The following is a 23594-nucleotide window of genomic DNA, read 5'->3' as shown; positions in this document are numbered from 1 at the left end:
GGGAATACAAGTAGTTAGTAAAACAGACGTGTCAGGAGAGGTTGCAGGTCCACCTTAAAATTCTGCTGTCACTCCCACCCCCTCTGCCCACTTTTTATTTTAACTATTCAGTTATTATTTTCCCTAGTTTCAAAGAGGAACTAATGGAAATGTTATCAGTTTACAGCACATTTCATCCAAGATTTACTTTTGAAAAAGACCTGTCAGCTCTCCGTACAAGTCTGTTTTAGGTAATGCTTGTATTCCTTATAAAATAATCATTCTGGAGCACCTTTTCATAGAACCTATGTTATCCCTCTTTTATTCAACCTGGAAATGTATGCATAAATTGACAACTGGCTGTTACCATTTCCCTAGTCCAGTGATGACTCACCTCCGGCACTCCATCTGTGGTAAAACTACAGCTCCCAAGATGCACACTTGCTGGGCTGTTCTCAGAACTCCATAGAAATGAATGCAGCATGCTGAGAGTCGTTTCACCACGGCTGGAGTGCCAGGGGTTAGCCATCACTGCCCTAGTCAATAGGGTATGATCCTGCATCTCCAATCAATGCAGACAGTTGTAGGGACACGCCCTGTTGACAAGGTGAATGTAACACCTAGTCAATTTAATCATACATTTTGAGGAGGAATAACAAAGGGACAACACACTCAAGACATGTCAGGCTAGGCGCTCTTTTTTAAGAAGACAAGATACCAAAGTATGCTGCAGAGTGGTGCTTTTTTTTTTTTTTATTCTAGTCCTCATAACACCGGGGGCACATTACTAGCTATGAAGAGATCCTTATTCTGGAGTGTGATCTAGATGTAGCATGGGTTCTGTGCTTCCCACTGCAAAGTTAGGCTCCATGCACACAACCCCAATTTCCGTCTGCATCCGATCCGCGTCAAAAGATGAGGACAGCACTAGGTGCGTTGTCCTCATCCGCATGTCCACGGCTCTGCAAAAAAAAAATCAAACATGTCCTATTCTTGTCTTATATTAGGAACAAGAATAGCCATTTCTACATAGTGCAGGACATGCTGAACGGTAATGTTTGGGGCACACAAGGCCAGTATTCATGTTTTGCAGATCCTCAGTTTGCAGACTGCAAAACAGACACAGTAGTGTGCATGAGGCCTTACACGGAAGTATTGCGTGCCAGGCGGTACCAATAGGTCTCTCGTGCCACAGTTGGGTGCCAAATGCGAGACAAGTATCAAATCTTTGTTTCTGTTGATGCTGCCAGTGAAATGTGAATGTAGGATGACAGCAGTGTATAGTACGAGTTCTGCACCCTCAGTTACATGGGGACATACACTGAAGGAATGACATGCAGCACATTTCTGCCTGAATAACACAGACGGAGACAATACATTTTATAGTGTGGCTGCCTACTCTTCCCAATGACTATTGACGCATTCACACTGTATATAAAAAGGGATATTGTCCATCAGTGCATAGTTACTCAAGCTGAATAGATGTATAGAAACTTTGTTCCTCCTATGTATTAAGTAGAGCAGACTGTGGAAGGAATCCATTGAACATGTAACCTGTTACTCCCGCGGCATTATGACACAGGCAGAAGGAATGTGTGGAGCATAATATCTTGCTAATACACACAAGAGAAGCATATAAAACCTGAAGTGCTTTCGAAGGTTAAAGGATTTCTCTGGGAATTAAGAAAAGGAAAATACTTAAATATTACTTTATTAGAAAAATATTTCCAAATACCTTTCATTAGTTATAATGGCTCGTTTTGTCCAGTGAGCAATCATCAGGCTAAATAAAATGGCCGCCATTCCTATTAGTACACACAAAACCTGTCCTAATCACACAGCAGGACAAATTACTTCAGAACACGTAGATAAAGAGCTGCCTCATCCTCCTCTCTGCTCTGCTTGTCAGGGATTATGATCCTGATTACAATTTAATATGATCTTCAGCTGAATCTCTGTAGGAATGGAGTTCATGAGGAGACATGAAATACAGAGAGGAGGCTGTGAGTGTGGGTTGTGAACAGCAGCACGTGAATGCAGTCTCCATTACCACAGCACCACATTACCACTGTCTGCTTTGTCCAACCTCTCTATACTTCAAATCTCTTCATGAACTCCATTCCTACAGAGATTCAGCTGAAATTCTTATCAGCTGTATTCAGGATCCTAGGAGGTCATTTATGAAAACGTCCCCCATAAATGAGGCAGCTCTTGTCCTGCTGTGTGAGACAGGTTTTGTGTGTACTAATAGGACGGCAGACATTTTGTTTGCCCTCATGATGACAAAACAAGCCATTATAACTAATGAAAGGTATGGAAATCTATTTATAATAAAGTAATTATGGTCAGGGCTAGGACAACATCGGCGTACGCAGAGAAACCTGCCCTGAACATAGTGGCTGAATTGTGCCGGAAGCCACGGGCGCGGGTACACCAGTGAGGGAAAAAGGGGGCATACCTGATGGAAACCTGAGAAAAAGGGGTCGGGAGGGAGGGGCGTGAGACTCGGGCGCCCGGCTGAAACGGAGGGGGGTGACTAAATAGCCAGACGCCCCTCCCACAAATGCAGGCTGGTAACAGCCTTACAATTTATGGTCAGGGCTAGGACAACATCGGCGTACGCAGAGAAACCTGCCCTGAACATAGTGGCTGAATTGTGCCGGAAGCCACGGGCGCGGGTACACCAGTGAGGGAAAAAGGGGGCAAAAAACAACAGGTAGGTACAACACTTTTATTTACAAATTACAAAGCCAGAGAACGAAAGGCATGGGATATCTCCGTTTGGGGATTGGGTATGTACCTGGTAAAGCAGGAGGATCGCCACCGCCCCATAGACCGGATGACGTGGGCCGGCACCCGATGACGGGAAGCAGCGGAGGCTGCCCCTATACGAAATGAGTGCCCTGAGATTACCTTGGGGTCATAGCCTAAACCCTGGGCGAGAGCACGGATATAAGCGATGAATTGCGAGGTGCTGAGAGGCTTGCCTGCGTGCGGCAAGAGTGGACTGTCGGGCAATGAACCTTGGATGAGTGCCGTCAGTTGGTGCAGCACGTGAACTGGGCACCAATTGTTCAAGGTCGGGTAGAACTTGATTTCAGAGGGAGGACCCGTCTGATTGGTTTTGGTGGAGGGTAGAAGCAGAGTGTAGTGGCCCTGGCCCCAGGACAGATGTTGCTTCAGAGGATGGTTTTTCCGATTTGGACCAGCCAGAACCTCACCGGGCCGGAGGAACCCATAAAAAGCGAGATACATAGCCGCTTTCAGAATCAGGCTAGTGGAGGGCCCAAAAGGATTACCATCCAATGACGAGGAGAGATCCCTGAACAACTGGCCGGATACTGGCTGCCTATGGCCCACGGATCCCTTCCCTTCCTTTTGAATGCCCCGAAGGGTGGCTTTAATAGCTTGGATGGAAAAATAGGACCTGTGACGAGGATTGGCCAGCATAGCGTGATGTTGAAGTCCGGCCAAATAAAGTCTGATGGTACCATACGACAGGGAGAGATGCGAATGACAATAGGCCAGGAAGGCCATGATGTAGGAGATCTCGGAGAGTTGACCCCTCGGATGATTCCTAGAGAATTTATCAAACGCCCTTAGACCAGCCTGATAATTCCTCGCCGTATTACGTGACAAGGATTTGGCGACCAGGCCCTTGGCCTCCTCTAAGAGTGAGCTTAAACCAGAGTGAGGGTGCTGAATTGAGGCACCGGCGTGCCTGACCTATCCGCGTCGGGCATTTCCTGAAAGAAAATTGCAAAGTTAGCACGGGAAAGCGCGTCCGCAGCCCTATTCTGCTCGCCTGAGATGTGTACGCAGCGCATGTGAAAATTATGGTGGAGGGATAACCACACTAATTTGCGTAATAACGCCATTTCCTGAGGGACTGGGCTCTGCCCTTGTTGACGATGTCCACCAAGGTCTGGCTATCCGTAACGAACGTCACAGAAGAGTTAGACCAGAGGTGACCCCAGGCCTGAGCAGCCGCCACTATGGGATATAGTTCCAAAAGGGGGGAAGATTTTAGAGCTGCAGAGTCCGAGGCTAATTCTGGCGGCCATCCGGCAGCCAGCCAATGAGATCTGAAGATGGCAGCGAACCCGGAGGAACCGGCGGCGTCTGAGAAAACCATGGGGGAAGAGGAATCCCACTGCGGAACGAACAAGGAAATGCCGTTCCAGTTAGCGAGAAAACTGCTCCACATGTCGAGATCTGCAATGGCCTGGCTGTCCAAATGGACGACAGAATCTTGTTCCGGGGCCGAGGGCAGGAGACATAGCAACCTGGAAAGGAAGGCCCTACCTTGAGGCATGATTCTGGTGGCGAAATTAAGCATCCCCAGCAAGGATTGGAGCTCCGCCCTGGTCAGTGAGTGAGACTGGACTGCCCGGGAGATGGCTGAGCGAATCCTGAGCAACTTCTCGCTGGGGAGGCTAGCTTCCATTCTAACGGTATCAAGAATAATGCCCAGGAAGGTGACTGTAGTGGCCGGACCCTCAGTCTTGGCCGTGGCCACGGGAACCTGGAGTCGGGAAAAAATGTCCAGAAGTGAATGGGGAATGGAAGGGACCTGACTGGGCCTTTCAACGAGGAGAAAATCGTCCAGGTAGTGAACGACCATGGATAAGCCACCGTGATGGTTGAGAATCCAGTGCAAAGCTTTAGCAAGCTGTTCAAAAAGCCAGGGGCTGCTCTTGGAGCCAAAAGTAAGCCGGTTGGCAAAATAAAATTTACCTGTCCACTGGATGCCGTAGTACTTCCAAAGCTGCGGGTGTATTGGAAGCAGCTTAAAGGCATCGGCAATATCTACCTTGGCCAACCAAGCCCCGACACCTGCTTGAAGAATGTACTGGATGGCCTCGTCAACTGAGGAATATTGCATGGAATATTCTTCAGACGGAATGAGTGAATTAAGACTGGGGATGGAGGACATATGAGGCGCGGAGAGATCATAAATGAGACGTTTTTTATTTGAAGATGACTTCGTGACCAGACCGATAGGGTTGATGCGCCACGACCGGAATGGGATCTGAAGGAAAGGACCAATGACGAACCCTTTGTCGACCTCTGCCTGAATGAGAGTGGACACCGCCTCAGGGTCACTGGAGGCGGATAGCAGATTGGGGCCCAACCAGCAGCCCTGAGGGGGCGTGATAATGCCGGTGTGAAACCCGTCTCTGCACCCATCCAATAAGAAGGCGACAAAGGAACGATCAGGGTGGTCCTGCAGGAGTGTAGCCAGTAACTCCAAGTTGAGGTCGGCTAGTCAGGAGTCCCTGGCTGACTTCCTGGGACAGGAGGAACGGGGGTGGGCCCGAAAACAAAGGGAGCAGATGTGCAGTGCCCGGCACGCATTGAAAGCACAGCCCTTAGCATTAAAATTATTGCACACCTGGCTACTGCCAAGGTACACAATGGGCCTACCCAATTTATCTAATGATGAGGAAGACCTGGAGGACCCGGACGGACCTGGAGTGGGCGCTGACTGAGGATCTTGCACCGGATTAGGGCACCATTCCGTGGAATGAAAGATGGACTGGCAGATGGCACACAGGGGAGCCTTCAGACCTGCGAAGTGCCGGCAGAATAATTCCATGTCCAAGTCTGCCCAGTTGGACATGAACTGGAATTGATTCAGGGCTGCGGCGGCTTTGGCAGAAAACGAACGATGATAATCGTAAAATGCCGAGCCGCCGTACTTGTGCCCCAAATCCGCAATCCGGTACAAGTAAGTATCCAATTCCTCCCTACGATTGGGATGGGCGGAGCATATTACATCCCTGTAGAGACTGAAGGCCAGGACAAACTCGGAAACCGACAGCTTCCTATTTAACCGAGCATCCTTGGCCTTCAAGACCACGGAAACCTCTCCGCAATTAATCACCCGGTTTTCGGAGATATCCTGGGAGGCAATCAAAATGGATGCTAAATTAACGTCCTTGCCTGCCAGGATATCCTTCTTAATATGCTCCGGAACGAAGTGGGAAGGAGCAATTTGGGGGGTGGCAGAAGGCCTACCTGCAACGTCCGGAGGAATGGCAGAAATGACTGCCGAACCTGGAGATTGCGGTGAGGCTGCTGGCCTGGATTCTAAAACCGCGACCCTGTTCTGAATGTCCGTGACTGAGCTAACAAGTCCGGTGATGGATGACTGGATCTGGGCTAGAGCCAGCCGGATGGAGTCGCTGTTGGACTGCTCAGCTGACGGACCCGGAGTGGTCATCAGGAGCCGGAATAATTCGGCCTTGCGGGCCGTCGCGGGATGCCGAATCCCCCTGGAATGTGAACGGTTTAGAATGCTGATTTCCAAAAACCCCAAACGATTAAGTGGGAACTAACAAAAAGAACGGACTTGAGTATCAAACTGAGAGTTAACCCTACCCCAGTGACCGTCTCTGAGCCGACTTACCTGGAATTGCCTCGAGATCCCTAGATGAAACGAAGGAAAAATAACAACTGCCCAATCTAAAGGAAGGAACAATCGACATAGATGTAAAAACCTAAGAAAATGCAGACGAAAACCTGGGCGAACCAGGAACATTGACAACCTGGGCGATCCAGGAACATTGACAACCTGGGCGAACCAGGAACATTGACAACCTGGGCGATCCAGGAACATTGACAACCTGGGCGATCCAGGAACACTGACAACCTGGGCGATCCAGGAACATTGACAACCTGGGCGATCCAGGAACACTGACAACCTGGGCGATCCAGGAACACTGACAACCTGGGCGATCCAGGAACACTGACAACCTGGGCGATCCAGGAACACTGACAACCTGGGCGATCCAGGAACATTGACAACCTGGGCGAACCAGGAACACTGACAACCTGGGCGATCCAGGAACACTGACAACCTGGGCGATCCAGGAACACTGACAACCTGGGCGATCCAGGAACACTGACAACCCGGACGATCCAGGAACATTGACAACCCGGGCGATCCAGGAACATTGACAACCTGGGCGATCCAGGAAAATTGACAACCTGGGCGATCCAGGAACATAGACAACCTGGGCGATCCAGGAACACTGACAACCTGGGCGATCCAGGAACACTGACAACCTGGGCGATCCAGGAACACTGACAACCTGGGCGATCCAGGAACATTGATAACCTGGGTGATCCAGGAACACTGACAACCTGGGCGATCCAGGAACACTGACAACCTGGGCGATCCAGGAACACTGACAACCTGGGCGATCCAGGAACACTGACACCCTGGGCGATCCAGGAACACTGACAACCTGGGCGATCCAGGAACATTGACAACCTGGGCGATCCAGGAACATTGACAACCTGGGCGATCCAGGAACACTGACAACCTGGGCGATCCAGGAACACTGACAACCTGGGCGATCCAGGAACACTGACAACCTGGGCGATCCAGGAACACTGACACCCTGGGCGATCCAGGAACACTGACAACCTGGGCGATCCAGGAACATTGACAACCTGGGCGATCCAGGAACATTGACAACCTGGGCGATCCAGGAACACTGACAACCTGGGCGATCCAGGAACACTGACACCCTGGGCGATCCAGGAACATTGACAACCTGGGCGATCCAGGAACATTGACAACCTGGGCGATCCAGGAACATTGACAACCTGGGCGATCCAGGAACATTAAAAACCTGGGCGATCCAGGAACGTTGAAAATGTGGGTGAACCAGGGACCCTGGAAACGAAAAGACGAGGAGACAGAAGCAGATCGAGACAGACAACAAAACCCGCTGTCACAAAACAGTAAAAGTGAAAACATCCCTTGCACCTGAACCGCAAATTCTGGTATTATGATGCTGCCTTTTTTTTTTTTTTTTTTTTTTTTTTTTTTTTGAACAGCCTAAGTATAGCTGCTCTGAGTTTAAATGGTCACGTGCATTAAGGGCTGGTGCTTTAGCCCGCAGAAACACTGCTGTAGGTGGGGAGCACTAATGAAACTGCGCCCCCCCTGAGACACAGGAATACTGCCTGCATCATAAAACCACAATTGAGAACACCTCCTGTGCTGGAAGCCCTAGGAGCATAACTGGTTTCCAGGTAAGATTCAGGAATCAGTATATGCTGAACGAGCATGTTATACATTCAAAGGAACTCATCCTGAGCCGGCATGTGACCGGCAGATCACTGAAGCTAGGATGCCGCTCCCCCAACCCAGCCGCCCGCACTTCTGTGAGCGGAACAAACTGGGGGAGAGCGGCATCACAACCCCGCACCCCGGGGGCTGGAGACCAGGACGGGCGTGAGGCACAGCTGGAACGGAGCCAGCTGAGCCCCGATTACCTGGCAGGCTGGCGTGTAGCGATGCGGATGTCGGCGGCACGTGATCACAGTATACCGGAAGTAAGGACACTGGTCGGAAGAAGGAGCGCGATACGCTGTGATGCGTGAGACTCGGGCGCCCGGCTGAAACGGAGGGGGGTGACTAAATAGCCAGACGCCCCTCCCACAAATGCAGGCTGGTAACAGCCTTACAATTAGTTAATTATTTTTCATTTTCTTAATTCCCAGAGAACCCCTTTAAATCAGAGCCACTGTCGCTGCTCGTGTTCCATCAGTCAGGGCTTGACTTTTGACATTCACCTCAGTTTCACATTGAAGATATAAATTACATGAACTACAATAGTGCTTACTTGTATAATAAGGATGTTATATTGTCCTACATATCGCAGCTTTTATGGGTGTCATTAGTGAATTAAAGGGGACCTGTCACCACTCCTGACATAAATAATAGAAGAATGCACAACATAGAGATTTATGAAAAGATGCACCAGAATTGTTAATGCATGGGGAAATGCAAGTACTCACTAAAACAGATGTGTCAGGAGAAGTGATAGGTCCTCTTTAAACTCGCTGTAGACACAAGGTAATCTCCAGCCAGCAGTAGTCACACCAATTCTCCCTGCACTGATTTTAATGCGTGGTACACAGTACAGGATAACTTGAATTTACTATAGACCCCTTCACTGTCCTAGACCACCAAGAACTTGAATCCCTTTACTACCTGAAGCTGGCCTCACGCATTTGTTGGTTTGTTGGTTAAACCCAACGATCAGATAATGTGTATGGAGATGTTCTGACGGCTGGCATCATAGGAGATATGAATTGGTATGTTGAATTTCAGAAGGCGGTCCCCCCCCCCCCCCCCCCCCCCTACTATTGAGAACACATGCACGAATCAAGCATGCATGTGTATGAAGGGATTAGAAGTGATAGCTGTTGGCGATAGCTATCTTAAGTGTACGTCTGGCCTGAGACCACAAGGGAACGTATTAAACCCTTTCAGTACTTTAGACCTCCATTGATTTTGGGATTACTCGAAAAGTTCTGTGTTAGGAACCCTACTTTGTGTGTTGCTTCCTCTAACATGCCTGTTATTTTAATGGAAAGAGGAGGGGGTAAGAACAGACAGCTAATGGGGTCTTTTAGTACCAGATATTACTTTTGTAGTGCATGTCACCTTAGGCTTTAAAGGTATAATATTTTTTTTTTGCACAATTGTGACTAATATATAATGGCATCAAGCACCTGCTTCCCCAATCACGCAGATGTATGAGACACAGCTCCTGCAGGTTAGCACTTTGACATAGATAGCAAGTGACACAGTGACACAATATAGTAATCCAGTGCATTTAAGTTCAAGGTGGTAGGTGTTTTCAAACGTGGGTGTGTTAGGTGGCGTCCTGTTTGGTATGGGTTTTAATACTTGGATATTAATGACGTACAGGATTATAAGACTCCATTCCTGAATTTTTGGGTTCAGTGCACGTCGGGACTAGTGAACTATTTCTTACAGTCACTATATCTTGTGTTTTATTCATGTTATTTCCCTCTCCATACAGGTGGCCGGATGGGAAGCGTAAAAGAAAGAATAGCCAATGTATGGGAAAAGGCGGTATGTCAGGTAAGAGGTCCAGTCAGGGGAGGGGGGTTTCTACTTCTAGAAGATAAATACTATCAATCCTTCCTATATCTCCTCTCGCCCTTCTTGTATCACGCAACTCCTTTAATGTCCCTGCAATGTGACTGGCTGAGGCTTTGCTATGGCTGATGTCTATAATACACAATCCTCTCTTCTTGCAGTATTTTCGAAGGTATGGTTACTATTTTATCAGCTATTCCTATAACCACTGCTCCCACCTAAATTCTTGTGTCATAGTAACCAGCAATCCGCAATGTATAAATCACGTTTCTGTAAGTCCGTGCCAAGAGAAAAAGGCTTGTAATCAATACTTCTCTATCATTAGCTTAGCATGACTAGTTTGGGCATTACAATGGTTCTCTCCAAATAGGGAATTATTGCCCAACGTTTCCCTTCTGCGTGGACAGTAGATCTTAATAAAAAGACATTCTGTAAAAAGTCATATCATGGATTGGAAAGCATGTGCTTTGAGAGACATCTTGTCAATATGCCCCCATTGGCTGCACATAGTGGAGGCAAGATGTTCTATATGCTGAATGGTTATGCACCTGATACTACTTATTTACTAGCCTTGTCTATACCTTTACCACTTACCATAGAGGCAGCTTGTGACGGTGGGTTGGTTCAGATTGTTCTAGCAAACAGCGGTTTAGTAACCAGCTCAACTGCCGTCTTACCCTCCCGAGGTAAAGGCACTAGTATCATTAACCAGCCCTGGTAGAGGACACTATATTGGGCTCTGCAATGGGGACCGCTCATCTCAATATCTGCCGTCACAGGTAAATAGCGAATTAGCCTCTATAGATACATTTAGTGATGACAGATCTGAAATGACTATCGTGCCTCCTGAAACAGCAAGGTGTTCCCAGGCAGTGTCCTGTGCGATGGCACATTGCCTGTCGTGCTGTAATATGCCCAAGATGTATCTTAAGGCTCCTGTCCCACGTCTTTACCCCCTCCGCAGCAGAAGCCGCTGCTTCACCCTCACACATCAGGCCCCCTCTCACCCTGCTGCCATCTCTGCACTGTCCAGACAGGATCTCAGGGTTATAAAACATAATTACTTCCGAAATGGCAAGAGAGAGAGATATTCATAAGGGAGAGACACTCGATAATTACTTACAACACAAAGAACAGGCCCCTTGTGTTCCTGTGTCTCCATGTGCTGGTCTGCCTTTATTGGCCTGGCTGTGTGTGTCTTGACTGTTGCAGCGTCTCTAGAAGATCCCTTTGTGTTTTCTTTGCTCGTCTTAGCTTTTTAACACTCTGCTTGTTTCTCCTATTGACCCGTTGTTCTGGCACACTGTCTTTCCATACCCCCACAGCTTGTATCTATGTTATTGACTTGAATAAGACTGTCCCCCTCCTTTCACCCGGTGACACAGGTGACCGCTCGGTATCTCTGCTCTCTGCAGGGTATATCCCTAGCTACTTGGACAAAGATGAGCCATGCGTGGTGTGCAGTGATAAGGCCACAGGTTACCATTACCGGTGCATCACCTGTGAGGGCTGCAAGGTGAGTGAGCTGCCGTAGTTTTGCTTGTGTCTGACATCTTGATATAGTGATGTCTGTCCATGTTTAAAATGCAAGGACAGTTTCTCCTGATAGCGTTGCCAAAGTGATGAAATACGTCATTAAAATTAGTTTGTTGACAACACCGAAAGCTAATGATGTGGTCAAAACATGTTTGTTTTGTTCTTTCCAACTTTGTCTTTTTGTACGTTATACATGCAGTTCTTCACAGAGTCAAAGAAATAAAAAAATACCGCCCTAGATTCTACTTCATGATCGTTATCTCTTTTTAGTGACCTGGTACAAACAGAGCATGAACATGTAAGACCAGGAGCTGCAGCATGCGTATCGCTGTCTTTATGCTTCTTACCTGTTGTTCTCCTGCTCCCAGGCTGCAATAATAAGGAGCATTTTCTTTATGTGGAGTATGACGTTACTATGTCTGCCTCTTGCAGAATTGGGCAGGAAATAGCCGCAGTGGATTAAAATTGATTAAAACAGCCTAAACAATATTAGTAATCTGTAAAGCAAGTAACAAGTATAATGTGTTAAGATAGATAGATAGATAGATAGATACTAGATAGATAGATAGATACTGGATGGATAGATAGATATCTATTTGGTTTTGATAGATAGATAGATAGATAGATAGATAGATAGATAGATAGATAGATAGATAGATAGATAGATAGATAGCACTCCAAAATCAGTGAAAGGTTGTTGACAAAGGCCTCATTGTGTTGGGCTGAAACGTTGCTACTCGGGAAATAAAATGATAGATAGATAGATAGATAGATAGATAGATAGATAGATAGATAGATAGATAGATAGATAGAGCGTGCAAAACCCTCTATGCCATAAGAAGGCGTCTGTATCATCTTAAAGTACCAGTGACCATCTAGCTTAAAATCTTAAAATATACAAAGGCTGGTCAAAGAGGGACTCGGGGTCAACAGAAATATTTAATCTAGAATTCTGCAAACACCTCCATCAGAGCACCTCTAACAGCGCCTGTTGAGCAGAGCTGGGCAGATTCCCACTATACCTTGCTGTCCAGAAGAGAGCGCTATTATTCAGAGCATATCTACATAGCAGCAGTCCCAGCTCCTACCATCACAAAGCCTTTCTGCACCAACAAGCCCCAGAAAAACAAAGCACCCCACAACAAGTCACCAACCAGTACAGCCTGACAAAGAGGGAAATCCAGAAAACATTATGCAAAAGCGGAAGAGGAATATATCAGCATCTGGAGGAACGACATAAGACATCACAGAAGCTTATAATCTACCAGAGCCTACAAAGGGAGTACAAATTGGGTCCATATCTGGAGAAACTCTCCAACCCCAGAGACCTACAGATCCTGAGCCTCTACAGACTTAGCGCCCACAGAATCCGGGCAGCACCGACAGAGGTACATGCCCAGGGAGAGCAGACTGTGCCAACAGTGCAACCAGAAGGCCGTGGAAGATGAGACCAATTTCCTTCTGCGGTGCCCCAAATACTCAGCAGTGAGGGACACCTACTTTGAGAGTCTGATCTCTTCCCAAACTTCACCTACAGTCAGGTCCATAAATATTGGGACATCGACACAATTGTAACATTTTTGGCTCTATACACCACCACAATGGATGTTGTTTCATTTCAAATGCATTGTGGTGGTGTATAGAGCCAAAAATGTTAGAATTGTGTCGATGTCCCAATATTTATGGACCTGACTGTATATGAAAGAGGAAGAGAAACTCTCCATACTGCTGGGGGAAGAAGAGAACACAGCAGCACGATATTTCAGTGCCTGCCGTAGAGGATCCTGATGTACCATGGTCTCTTATACCCCTGCCCTGGATTTGTCCCCATCCCCAATCCCTACCCACTTATTTCCCACTTGCTTTGGCAATGCTATTATGTATTTAGTCCTGCCAATAAAGTTGAATTTGAATTAGATAGATAGATAAGCAGAAAGATGCTTGAGAAAGGCTCTAACGTTGAGCCGAAACATCGTGTCCATATGGTGAATAAACTTTTGTCATTACCCGAGAGTGCTTCCTGCTTGTATTTTTAGATAGATAGAAATATACTAGATAAATAGACACTAGATAGATAGATATGCTATTACCTTTCATTTTTGACAGCTCTTTTGGAAAATGAAAGGTGGAATCTGATTGGTTGCTATTGGCAACTAAGCCAGTTCTACTTTACACCAGTTAGATAAATGACCCCAATTGATTCTATCTTTCCCTGTTTTCTTACAGTCACCAAGCAGGGGTCCACTCAGTTTTTTTTTCCAATGAGGAAAGGGAAGGTTTTTTTAAAGGGAACCTGTCACCTGGATTTTGGGAATAGAGCTGAGGACATGGGTTGCTAGATCACCGCTAGCACATCCGCAATATCCAGTCCCCATAGCTCTGTGTGTCAAAAATACGATTTGAAAGATATGCAAATTAACCTGAGATGAGTCCTGTCTCTGAGATGAGTCCAGCGTGAAGGAGCCCAGCATCCTCTGAATCTCCTCCTTGCTCCCCGACGTCACAAAGCTAGAGCGCCGTGATCTAGCTAGCGCATGTGCAGTGTCGGCATAGTGTTCCTTCCCTGTGCTGGCATCAGCCTCAGGGAACACACTGCGCATGTGCTAGCTCGCGCATGGCGAGATATTGTGCAAGAGGGCTGAACGGGCACAGTATGTGCAGTATATGTCAGGGTTGTTCTGCACAGATCACTGATGTACACATTTTCCATGTTCCCAATAGAAATTAAAGACGTTGAAAGATGTTTTTTTCATCCTGCAGGGTTTCTTTCGTCGCACCATCCAAAAGAATCTGCACCCCTCGTATTCTTGCAAGTATGATGGCTGCTGCATCATCGATAAGATCACCCGGAATCAGTGCCAGCTCTGTCGCTTTAAGAAATGTATTGCTGTGGGCATGGCGATGGACCGTAAGTATGATGACCATGGCTGGGAAAAGATTAGAAACAAGTCTTTGTATTCTAGGTCCTAATCCTATTTGTTATTATATAAAGTTTATTGTTTTATATCACAGAAGTATGCCTTTATATGACACAGCTATATATTAACGAAACCCATGTATGGTTTTCCTATGCTGTTAATTCTTCATTTACCTCCCTCCTTCTCCACAGTTGTCCTGGATGATTCCAAGCGGGTAGCCAAGCGAAAACTGATTGAAGAAAATCGGGAACGGCGTCGGAAGGAGGAGATGATCAAGACTCTGCAGCAGCGGCCTGAGCCAAGCAGTGAGGAATGGGAGCTGATTCGTATCGTGACAGAAGCTCACAGAAGTACCAATGCACAGGGCAGCCACTGGAAGCAGCGCAGGAAGTTCCTGGTGAGGCTTGATGAAAATTAGAAGTGTAGAAGAAATAATTAGAGCATGTCACATGTGTTCTGTACATCTGCCTTCTCTGCTACCAGGACAAATGGTAAATTGAGTTATGGTCTCTCTTAAAGGGGTGTTCCCATCTTATAGAGTGATTACATATTGCTAGGTTCAAGTGAATGGGGTTGGCTGCATTTACATGCACAGACCGGTGGCCTGCAGCACCAATGCAAACTAATTTAGTGCTGTGTGCCCCTCATTCTCAGGATTGTTAGGGGTTCTAGACCCCAGACCCCCAATGACCAGCGATTGATTATCTGACTGATATGCCATCAGTTTTAAAGGGAATGTGTCATCAGAAAATGACCTATTGTTTAAATCAAATTTTTATGTTTAACATATTTCTAAAGAACTTTTGATTTCAATATCAATATTTAAACAAAAAACATAAAATCCTGCCGTTTTTGCACTGGCCACTAAGCTAATAAGAGGCACCACTTCTTGGTCTATACAGATCGCTTTACTGCAGTCATATATTATTCTAAACCTGCCTGTAATGATAAGGAGACATCACCTCTGTCCACCATTCACAGTCGGTGATTGTCAAAGCTTATCTATTCTTTCCTTGTACACTGATCTCTGCAAAGGTCACAGAGTATACCCAGAAAACGCTCCCATAGAAGTCAATGAGGTCCCCTCCTGACTATTGTGTCTGTGGCCCATGGGGCTGCCGTAAAGCGATTTTTTTAAATTGTGTAAATCCTGTTAAGAACCGCTGAGGCAAGATGGCCGCCCCCATAATCATGTTTAGGAAATAGAATAAAAAAATCTATAATCAGAAAATAAAATCAGATTAGAAGAAAAGGAGATTTGTTACTATCTGGTTTTAACTGGCAGATAAACGTTTTGGTGACACGTTTCCTTCCTAAAGGCATTGGTATACCGAAATAAATAGATACCATACTTTTCATGAGACTTATCAAATAAATCTTCAGAGATGTCTTATACCATTGTTCTTATAAACTCCCCTGGCCAGTCTTAGATTTAGGGAGCTTTTACGAGTTTTTCGTTGTCTGTGTCATACATGTACCACCTTCTGAAATATCCAAAGAGCTCAAATTTAGGCTCTTAAGCCCATAAAACTATTCTCCACACCATCCCATTTCAGTCCTCTAGTGCAAATTTTCTTTTCAGTCTATGTTCTGTTCTTAACAACGTCTTGACAGCTACACTTCTTGTAGACCATTAAGGGAGTCTAAAAATAGGGCTTTGTGACTTTTGGGGCTGATTTGCACAAAAATTTGCAACATTTCACATTTTTGCACCACTCACTCCTGTTTGGAAAAGTGTGCGGGGAAATGGGTGTACTTGGGTATGGCAATTATTTTCACTCCAGATATATCGACAGCGAATTTATAAAATGTCACAAACGCGGTGTAACCTTCCTCCAGTCGGGGTTGGTTTTGAAAACGTGGAGCAACACCTTTAAACAAATGTGTCCTTTTTAGCCATTTTTGCAGATCTGCAAATTACAGACACCGTTCGTGTTGCATCCGCATTTTTTACTACGGACCCATTGACCTGTATGTCAGTTCTGCAAAATTCGGACCATGGACCGCATCCATATTTTGCAGATCCACGGTTTGTAGACCGCACAACAGACATGGTTGTGTGCATGAGGCCTTAAGACAGGGATCAGCAACCTTCAGCATCCCAGCTGTGGTGAAACTACGACTCCCAGCATGCACACTTGCTTGGCTATTCTCAGAAATCCCGTAGACGTGAATGGAGCATGCTGGGAGATGAAGTTTCACAACAGCTTAAGTGTCGGAGGTTGCTGACAACTGCCTTAAGATGTGCCAAAGTTAGGCTGGGTGCACATCACCGTTTAGTTTTCCATTCTTCTGATCCATCAGAAGAACAGAAAAATAATTAAAAAAAACAGATCCTGTATTTTAGGCAAAAGTTATGCACATTTTGCACCTACTTTAGCCATGTCCACCTGATAACTGTTATTTCAGACAGGAAAAAAATACTTTGGGGGTCATTTATCAAACTGATGTAAAGTAGAACATTTTCCAAAGGAGCTGTCCAAAATGAAAGGTGGAAGAGGCTAGGATATGCCCCCATTGTTTGATAGGTGCAGCCGCACTCCATTCATTTCTATGGGGCCGTCGAAAATAGCTGAGCGCTGGCTTGGCTATTTCCGTCGGGCCCATGGAAGTGAATGGGGGCAGTGGCCGGTCATGAGTGGTGCACTCCCATTCACTTCTATGGAAAGAGCCCTTAGTGGTGGCCGGATCGGAGTCCTCCAGCCACCACTTTGGCCCGCTCCGTTCTCGACATAGGTGCAGGTCCGCACCTATCAAACAATGGGGGCATATCCTAGCAATATGCCCCCATTGTCTCAGATGAGACTAGCCCTTTAAAGGTAAAATACCCTTCCAATGCAGATACCAGCAGAACATACTAAATATTCCAAATATGGAAATATTACATATAGAAAATACACTCTGTATGAATGAGTCTGCATCCGTTCCGCAAATTAATTTCAATGTGGCAGCCAAAGATGCGGCCAGCACACTGTGTGCTGTGCGCATCTGTAGTTCTGTCCCGCGGCCCCGCAAAAAAGGTAGAGCATGTCCTATGCTTGTCCCTAATCGCGGACACGAATAGGCATTTCTATCATAGTGCCGACCATATGCGGTCCGCAAAATGCGTAATACACGCGGCCGGTATCTGTGTTTTGCGGATTCGCAAAACACTACGGGCGTGTGAATGCGCCTTTACGCTGTAGCTTCCAAATTATTGGTTGTCTTGTGTAACTGTTATGCCAGAACTTCACTGTTGTAGACAGCCCAGACTACATCTAAGCATGTACAGTATGTGTAAATGTGTCCATTATACTCATTAGATGGATTCAGAAAGTGCTTTTTCCAAATCGAGAGATTTGGAGCAAAACATAGACTTATTAACCATCTTCCATTTAAAACCAGGAATTCTTCATTAACCCTGTACTTCTATTGCTCAGTTTAGAGGACGCACATAGGGATGGTATTATAACGAGTTATGGGGAAAGCATAGATTTTGATGTGTACATGGCAGGATACAGCCGAGAATCTCTTGATTTCCTTAAGCAAACATCCTGTGCAGATGGAGAGGCTGTGACCTCTCATAGAGAGCAAACGGCATCTGTTAAACCCCTCCATGCATTAACCGATTGGCAGAGCAGCACAGCCTGCTGGGAAGTGTATGAGAGGACAACATTGATGAACAAGTCATCCCACTACTGACATCCTCAGCATGTACACTCAGAACATCCTGAGAATTGTAGTTCTTGCGTTTAAGAACATACTCTAATGTTTCTCTTTAGCATTAGTGTCTGTCTATTGGCCATATATACACTATTGGGGTCATTTATCAAACTGGTGTAAAGTAGAACTGACTTAGTTGCCCGGAGCAACCAATCAGATTCCTCCTTTCAATTTTGACAGCTCCTTTGGAAAATGAAAGGTGGAATCTGATTGGTTGCTATGGGCAACTAAAACTTTACACCAGTTTGATAAATGACCCTTTATATGCCCAACAATGTGGTGGGCATCTGACCATCAGCCCATAGGAGAACATCCCACTGCAAAACCATCAGCATTAATATGGAGTTGGCCCCCTTGTGCATTTATACCAGCTTCCACTCTTCTGGAAAGGCTTTCCAGATTATGAAGTGTTCTGATCATTTGTCAGGTCTTGTCTGCAGTCTGCTTTCCAATTCATCCCAAGGGTGTTGGATGGGGTTGAGGTCAAGACTTCATGAGTTCCCCCATCAGACTGCTCAAGCCATGCCTTTATGAACCTCGCTATGTTCACAGGGGCACAGTCGTACTGGAGCAGGAAAGGGCCTTCCCTAAACTGTTGCCACAAAGTTGGAAGCAACAATTGTCTAAAATGTCATTGTATAATGTAGCATAAGCATTACCCTTAACTGCTAATAAGGAGCCAAACCATGAAAAACAGCCCCATACTATTATCCCACCTCCATTATATTTTACAGTAGGCAGAGCCCTAAAGTGAAATGGGTTTCATCACCTCAGAGAACATTTCCCCTGTGGTGGCGTGCTTTACACCATTCCAGCTGACACTTGGCAATGTGCATGGTGACCTCAGATTTGCTTGCAGCTGCACAACCATGGAAAGCCATTCAGTGAGGCTCCAGACACCCAACTCTTGTGCTGAAGTCACTTCCAGAGGCAGTTTAAACCTCCATAGTGAGTGTTGCAACCAGAGGATGGGCAAATGTACAAACCATGCATATCAACAGTCGGTGGCCCTGGTCTGTGAGTTTGCGTGGTCTACTGCTTCATGACTCACTGCTACTTTGCAATAATAACACTTGACCAAGGCAGATCTAGTAGATTAGAAATTTTGTGAACTGGCAAAGGTGGCATTCTATGACAAAGCCACATTTATCGTAACTGGGCTCTTCAGTATGTCCCAAACTACTACCAATGTTTGTCTGTGGAAATTGCTTGGCTGTGTGCTTGGTTTTTAAGCACCTGTTGCAATGGACGTGGGTGGAACAATTCAACTCAACAACTAGGAAAGGAGGCTCAATATACATAAAGTTTTGAAGTCATGATATTGCGGCTGCTCATAGGATTGCATTACTGCGTAGTTCTGAATACCTGTGGGCTGTTGTGCATAGTGTAACACAGGGATCAGCAACCTCCGGCACTCCCAGAATGAGTAAATATATGTAGTGGAGTGTAGAGTAAGGTGCCCTGTTAGAAAGGCTTACGCAAAAAACCTTGCAAAAGGAAGTCTATAAGAGTTATTTAGATTAACACGCACTCTATCATTCGGGACTGTATTAAAAACGTATGCTTTAATTAAGAAACATATAAATAGAACGGGTGAAGAGGGGTTATTGTGAGTAATAGACAATATAAATACAAAATATTTCAACAACCCTAAAGTATATAATTCACTCTTTCATATGTAAAAACAACAATAAAAAACTTATAAAAATATATATAAAAAGAAAAATGGAAAATAAAAAAAACATAGTCCAAAAGAGCTCAATTCCCAAATGAATTATTAATGTTCTTTTTGTTGTTCCATAATTGTATCCAAATCGAATATTTTCATAATTGAGGCAGAGTTCTTATTTAGTTCTTGACAAAGCGCAAGGTGCGCAAAACAGCTGCTGCCTGATTTTTTGTGCAGTGCCTGTGTCCGATCCTTTTTAACTTCTAATAAAGCTGCAAAGTGAACATTATGGGGAGTGCCGCTACGTGTGTTTCTTACTATTAAAGGGAACCTGTCACCTCCAAAAAACATCCCAAGTCGGCAGCAGTACATTAGAGTAGCCAGCAGCGTGTTTGTAATGATCATTTTCTTCCTGCAGGCAGATGCAGCAAAAGCTGTAAAAAACGTTCTTTAATCCGCTGCCGGCGCGCTTCTCCACACGTGCTTGAAGTCACGGAGGCAGCGGCCTCCTTGCTTCAAGTCACGGTAACCACGCCCCCTTCCCTGCCCCTTCGCTGTGACTGACAGCGCTTATGCACGAGAGTTCGGCTTCCTTTGCCGAACAGCCGGCTGTCAGTCACAGCGAAGGGGCCGGGAAGGGGGCGTGGTTACCGTGACTTGAAGCAAGGAGGCCGCTGCCTCCGTGACTTCAGCCTGACTAGAGAAGCGCGCCGGCAGGGGATTAAAGTAAGTTTTTTACAGCTTTTGCTTCATCTGCCTGCAGGAAGAAAATGATCGTTACAAACATGCTGCTGGCTACTGTCAGGTACTGCAGCCGGCTTGGGATGTTTGTTGGAGGTGACAGGTTCCCTTTAAGTATTTATATGGATCTTTTGAGCAGAGCACCACCACCGAATATGGCTTTTGATCTAGTGCTGATAAGGGTCTTTTCAGATTGATCACACATCGGCAAGGGCCGGCTGCGGTTTTTCTTGATAGTCTTCTTATTTAACATAATTGATCAAGGGAATATATTTATCAAAACCAGTGGAAAAAATATAGTGTTAAAAATAAAATAGAGATGAGTTTCAATTAATCATAGTGATCAGTGATCTATACAATTGTTTCTTTAGTTAAAAATGATATACGGTATTCTATTTCATCGAAATAGTCCTGGGTTTGAATCCGACCACGGACAACATCTGCGTGGAGTTTGTATGTTCTCCCCGTGTTTGTGTGGGGTTTTTTTTTCTCCCACACTCCAAAGACTTACTGTTAGGAAACTTAGATTGTGAGGGACAGCAAGTGATGATATTGTCTGTAAAGTGCTGTGGAACATATCAGCACTATAGAAGTGGATATAATAAATAAATAATACTGTACATAGTGACACAAATGTCAGAATACTGTACTGCATGCATGCAGACACACCAGAGTTGACAGTATTGTACTGTACTACAGGCCTATACAATAGATTTCTGCTGCTGTATCAGCACTTGCATAGAAGTGAATGTGCACGATACACTGCAAAACACAGGAATGTAGAAATAAAAGCATTAAAGTTTTAAAACTGACACTCCGTTACCGTGGGCCATAATCTGCTAGCATCCATACAGAGGTGACAATGTGACATGCTGGTTTTATGTACCAGTATAAGAAAAAGTTGCAGGTCATCCTTGTGAGCTGGTGATTGTAATATTTTTGGCAGGGCCTTTGTCGCCCACTAAGCGCCATCCCTCCCCTTGCCTTTTAAAGATTCACCAACTTTCCCCACCACATGTGTATGGAGCAGTTTACATTTGATTCTTTCAACGGCAGTGTTGTTTTTCTGGCAGTAACACCTTCTTTTACTTAGAGGAGGCAGTGCATTTTCCTATGTCTCGCCATATGGCTGAGCTGCAGTACATGCTCTGCAGTGTTATTGCTGCTCTGTGCATGTCTATTTTGGTGCAGGTCTTTTTTTGTGAATTCTATCCCTTCTGTGGATACAGTTTTGCATTAAACCTTTTCCATTCTTGCAACACCGCGTATTAATGATTGATATTTGGAGAGTGTACTGCTGTTGACCCTATGTTATGGGACTTGATGCCCAGACAGCATTGCTTTCACCATGGATTCCTGCACATTAAAGATCAGTATACTTCTTGCAGGCCTTTGCGTGACGCACACATGTATATTTTGTCCGAGAAGGATAGAAGCAGCTGGGAGCTGCAGCTCCTTCGCTCCCTCCCTTCCTCCCATGCTGTCTCCCCACTCCCTCCTCTGTGTGTCACGTGGAAGGTACACACTCTCTTTCCCTTACTGTTGTCCTGCCTTGATGAACAGCTCCCTCTGCCGGACAAATGCCAGGCAAGCAAATAACCTGCAACTCTGTAAGCCTACTTTATATTTATTCTACGTGTCCTGTACTACTGTTGTTTTTTTTTATTCTACATACACAGTGTACACATTCATGGTATTCTTGGCTCTCTCTTCTCTCCTCCCCTCTCCCGGACATTATAGCCTGATGACATTGGGCAGTCTCCCATGGCGTCAATGCCAGACGGTGACAAAGTTGATCTGGAAGCTTTCAGTGAGTTCACCAAAATTATCACCCCTGCGATTACACGAGTGGTGGACTTTGCCAAGAAACTGCCTATGTTCTCTGAGGTGAGTGTTGCGGATAATAAATGTTTTAATAAATGCTTTGGGGGGTACTATCGCTCCTGGAATCCTGGGAAGAAAGGGATGCAAACAAGCTTTTAACAAGCTCTGCCTCTGATGCCACCAGACGTAAGGCAGCTATCCTATAAGTCAATGTTCAACCCTTTAAAAAGGCCTTGAGACATGACTCAGATATTAAATAAGCCAGCACCTCATCTGCAGACAGATGTTTCAGGGTAATTGCCCCTCATCAGTGCAGACATTACTGGCTTAACTGGGTTAGAGGCCTAAGTCAGGATTTGGGGGGGTACTATCTCTCCTTGGGGAGAGCGCCTTAATCGGCGGGAGGAGACTTACAGGGCATACATGCTCCTCTGGAATTCTGTGAAGAAAGGGATGCTAAATGTGTAATGAGCTTGAACCAATCTTTAAAGCCAAGCAAAGGAGCACAAACATTTCAACCTGATCTGTATGGCTCTATACTTACACATGGACTGTGCAAATTGACTTCACCAATTTTGGTATTCCAATACCTCTGTAATATGGCATGTGGTGGAACATGCCACAGCTTTATTTTTCTCATGTCTTCTATATGAATCTATGAGAAAAAGACCCTTATCAGTTTGGAGGCATAATGAAGTACAGTATGGACCCATGGCAGTGTATTGGCACCAGATCAGCCATGTGCTTGTGGCCTTAGAATAGTGGTCTCCAACCTCTAGCACTTCAGTTGTTGTGAAATTACACCCAGGTGCCCTGACAGCCTGAAGTTGCTTGGAGTTGTAGTTTCCCAAAAGCTGAAGAGCCACAAGTTGGAGACCACTGTCCAGGCCTAAATTATATCGGATAAACATAAGGATAGTAGCTGCCTTAAGCTAATTGTATACAGTTATTATTTTGCATATATATGAATTATATATCGGCTCTGTTACTGGTTGTGATCTGTGTTTCTGTTTGCAGCTACCTTGTGAAGACCAGATCATCCTGTTGAAAGGATGCTGTATGGAGATAATGTCTCTCCGGGCCGCCGTACGTTATGATCCAGACAGCGAGACCCTAACACTGAGTGGTGAGATGGCAGTGAAGCGAGAACAGCTAAAGAACGGAGGACTAGGGGTGGTCTCTGATGCCATATTTGACTTGGGACGATCTTTGTCTGCTTTCAATCTTGATGACACAGAAGTGGCTCTGCTGCAAGCTGTCTTGCTCATGTCCTCAGGCGAGTACAAATTCCTTT

At 45.6% G+C, this 23594-nt stretch overlaps 1 protein-coding gene across 3 annotated transcripts in view; it reads left to right on the top strand.

Annotated features, from left to right (window-relative positions):
- THRA (thyroid hormone receptor alpha) overlaps positions 1-23594 on the top strand; it is a 157708-nt gene that overhangs the window by 126392 nt on the left and 7722 nt on the right. For 2 of the 3 annotated variants that reach the window (XM_040434585.1, XM_040434586.1), the window contains exons 3-8: positions 9831-9892; positions 11296-11426; positions 14207-14354; positions 14556-14761; positions 22217-22363; positions 23318-23576. In XM_040434585.1, the coding sequence (XP_040290519.1) occupies positions 9831-9892; positions 11296-11426; positions 14207-14354; positions 14556-14761; positions 22217-22363; positions 23318-23576 (953 nt within the window). The remainder of the gene's footprint in view (positions 1-9830; positions 9893-11295; positions 11427-14206; positions 14355-14555; positions 14762-22216; positions 22364-23317; positions 23577-23594) is intronic. The other variant, XM_040434587.1, reaches the window with a different exon arrangement.

This window comes from Bufo bufo, chromosome 6 (assembly GCF_905171765.1).
Source record: "Bufo bufo chromosome 6, aBufBuf1.1, whole genome shotgun sequence".
NCBI classification, from domain to species: Eukaryota; Metazoa; Chordata; class Amphibia; order Anura; family Bufonidae; genus Bufo; species Bufo bufo.
Note: the sequence above shows the minus strand (reverse complement) of the source record. Positions and strands in the feature narration are given on the sequence as shown.